Source organism: Triticum aestivum, chromosome 4D, assembly GCF_018294505.1.
Source record: "Triticum aestivum cultivar Chinese Spring chromosome 4D, IWGSC CS RefSeq v2.1, whole genome shotgun sequence".
Classification (NCBI taxonomy): Eukaryota; Viridiplantae; Streptophyta; class Magnoliopsida; order Poales; family Poaceae; genus Triticum; species Triticum aestivum.
The window spans coordinates 129778295-129781518 of NC_057805.1; the positions used below are offsets into that span (position 1 = coordinate 129778295).

Here is a 3224-nt window from a genome sequence, read left to right on the forward strand (position 1 = left end):
TCAGAATCAGATACAACCATTTGATCCATTATTGTTCGTGGGCATCATATTTAAAAAAAAATATTTTTTGGATTTTGTAAAGTTTGCGGTTAATAAGCTGGTGAGAGCTTCTACGCTCTGCAGTATCGAATACTTTCCGAACTGAAGCATGGGCTGCTCTGGATCTTCAGGACTGCGAAGCCTGAAAGGCAGTGACCAGATCACCTAACCAATAGCATTGCTCCGCGTTCTGCAGTGCTCTGAGCTGTGACTGAAAGATTCTGCAGTGTTAGGACTGGAGTGCATTGATTTTGCAACATTTAAAAAGCAGCAGTGATTTATGTGAAAATTTTAACATTGTGGTGATTAATTATCTTTAGTCCACATGTGACCGGTCATGTTTTTCTTTCCTTCTAGCCACCTATGGCCTGTGAAATCCAAATGCAATGAAAATTATGGAAAACGCATGTATTAACAGAAGAATTGTCGAATTCTATGGAGGACTGAACTAAATTTGACTTCACAGCTAATGAAGTTCTGTTTCCTTTTGATTGCAAATATAGGTGCTATCATGGCAGCAAGCACAGGGGCTTCAGGATGGCTAAGGGGCAAGGTGAAGGCTCTGACGTCTGGAGACTGCCTTCTCATCATGGGGAGCACAAAGGCAGAGATTCCACCAGAGAAGTCCATCACTCTGTCATACCTTATGGCCCCAAGGCTGGTAAGAGTCAGTCTGCACTTTTAGACAAGGGGAATATCGTTTACATTTTAACTTGTTGCATGTGTTCATTTCCTCCATTAATTTAGAGTAAGTCACTGGTTTAGTGTGTTGTCAGGGGTAGAGCTAGATATAGGCCTGATCATCTAGGGATGTAATATATTAGTCATTTTTTTGTTTTATACAATAGTTTCTATGGGCTTTTGGATCTAGAGCCTGAGTTGAAGCCTTGATTGCGCAGGGTCTGCTTCCACCCTTCTCTATAGTGAATTAAGTTTACAAGCTACACTTGTGAGACAATGGAAGTTAGTATTTGGCACAAGAATTTCTCTCCATCATTGCATTTTCGTTCCCACTGTTTGACTGCGTTCTGTTTGTATAATTTGACACTTAGGAATGCATCTATAATAAATTGTTGATATTATTTGTGCAGTACATTTGTTCTTTTCTCCATCTTTTCTTGTCTGTTGAATCCGTATATTTGTGGTGCCCTAGGCTCGTCGTGGTGGAGTGGATGAGCCATTTGCTTGGGAAAGCAGGGAGTATCTGAGGAAACTCTGCGTAGAAAGGTACATGATGTGTCTTTTTTTATCTATTCCAAATCCTCCTATGCATGTATTAATACTGAATGTAATCACATAAAAACGACTTCTATTTTCTCTTGGAAATGAAAAACTAAAATCTATTGCAGGAGGTCACATTTAGAGTGGATTACACTGCTCCTAACATCGGACGAGAATTTGGCACTGTCTACCTTGGCGACAAGAACGTTGCCTACTTGGTGGTTGCTGCAGGATGGGCAAGGGTGATTACCATTTACTTTTTCCTCAATTGTTTTTTTGTGCCAAATGTTTTCATAAATTTTGATATTATTTATTTGATCAGGTGAAGGAGCAAGGCCCCAAGGGGGGTGAACCACTCCCAAATGTCTCTGAGCTTCTGAGGTTGGAGGAAGTTGCTAAGCAACAGGGTTTAGGCCGTTGGAGCAAGGTTTGCTTTCTTTTGGGGTTCCTGCTGTCCTGCAACCATCTTTTGAATTGCATGACACAAATGTTCTATCGAATGATGACCTAATTTTGTGTTCTTATTTTCTGCCAACTTAGGAACCTGGTGCTGCTGAAGATTCGATAAGAGATCTTCCACCATCAGCAATCGGCGAACCAAGTGGTTTTGATGCAAAGGGTTTTGCAGTTGCAAATAAAGGAAAGAGTCTGGAAGCCATTGTCGAACAAGTTCGTGATGGCAGTACCATTCGTGTTTACTTGCTTCCAAGTTTCCAATTTGTCCAGATATATGTCGCTGGAGTGCAGGTGTGCTTCTCAATAGCTTCTATTTGATTCCATATATATTTTTTCTGTTAGAAAGTAAATATTGAGAATGATGAAATGCAGGCTCCGTCCATGGGGAGACGACCACCGAATCCTACTATTGTTGCCGAACCAGAGGGCACTACTAACGGCACTACAAATGGTGACGATTCTGGGGAAGCTCCTGCACCACTGACAACAGCACAAAGGCTTGCTGCATCGACAGCCTCTACTGAAGTTCCACTAGATAGGTTTGGAAGAGAAGCTAAGCATTTCACAGAGACTCGTGTTCTGAACAGAGATGTAAGCCACCTTTTCTTTTGGTTGTTTTATCCCATCTTTAGAGTCAACATGTATCATCTTTTAATCAGTTTTGATTTGTATTTTTTCTCTAGGTGCGGATTGTGGTGGAGGGGACAGACAGTTTCAGTAATATAATTGATCCAGGAGTCAGTGCTTGCAGAAGCAAGATATGTGTCATCACCCCACGACACGGCGAATCGATTTCTTGGCTGACTATTTCAGCCGCTGATGACATTGAATCTCACATATTGAACAGTATAGCAGGATTACTACAACAAAGTGAAGGATCGTCCTGTGGTGCCTGTGATGCCTGTAATGTATGTGATGGCTGTACATTCTTATACGTGGTGCCTGTGTGTATGAAATGCGATGGATGTAAATTTCAGATTCGACCTAAATCTCTATTCATAAGTTGGCTGGCGGCGGATCTGTGATACCGGGAGTGAGTGTATCTGGCGGCGGATCCTGCATGCCTTCGGCGGTGGCTCGTCACGTCCTGGACGTCTCCGGCGACGGGTCCTGCAAGGGATCGGTGCCGGATCCTGGAAGCGATCAGCGGAGGGTCCTGCACGGGACAAGCGCCGGATCTAATGGATGTGCGAGTTACACGCCGGCGGTTTTGATGTACCAGGGCGGCAGTGCATGGATGGATGGGTGGCGGTGAAGGACCGAAGGGCGGCGGCGGGCGAAGGAGGGCAGTGTCGGGGCGACTGTTCCTCGCAAGAGGGACACGAGACCTCGCTCGAGGACGCACAGTCGGGCGTTTTTTTCCGCTGGTTAATTTTCGCCGGTTTGTGCTCGGTGGTTTATTTTCGATTGTCTCAGTTAATTACGACGGGAGGTTGGGCGTGTGCGGGACTCGATCGCGGGGTTTTTATTGGTTTTTTGCGGCTGAGCGGGAGGTGGGAGCAAGTACC

General features: G+C 44.4%; 1 protein-coding gene across 1 annotated transcript; it reads left to right on the plus strand.

The window, feature by feature from the left end:
- Positions 1–550: 550 nt before the first annotated feature.
- Positions 551–2971, plus strand: LOC123096771 (ribonuclease TUDOR 1-like). The gene is made up of 9 exons (XM_044518558.1): positions 551–700; positions 1193–1266; positions 1376–1502; positions 1583–1687; positions 1801–2007; positions 2089–2307; positions 2400–2453; positions 2572–2637; positions 2720–2971. Exons 1-9 carry the CDS (start codon positions 551–553, stop codon positions 2969–2971), a joined length of 1254 nt encoding a protein of 417 aa, XP_044374493.1.
- The last annotated feature ends 253 nt before the right edge of the window (positions 2972–3224 follow it).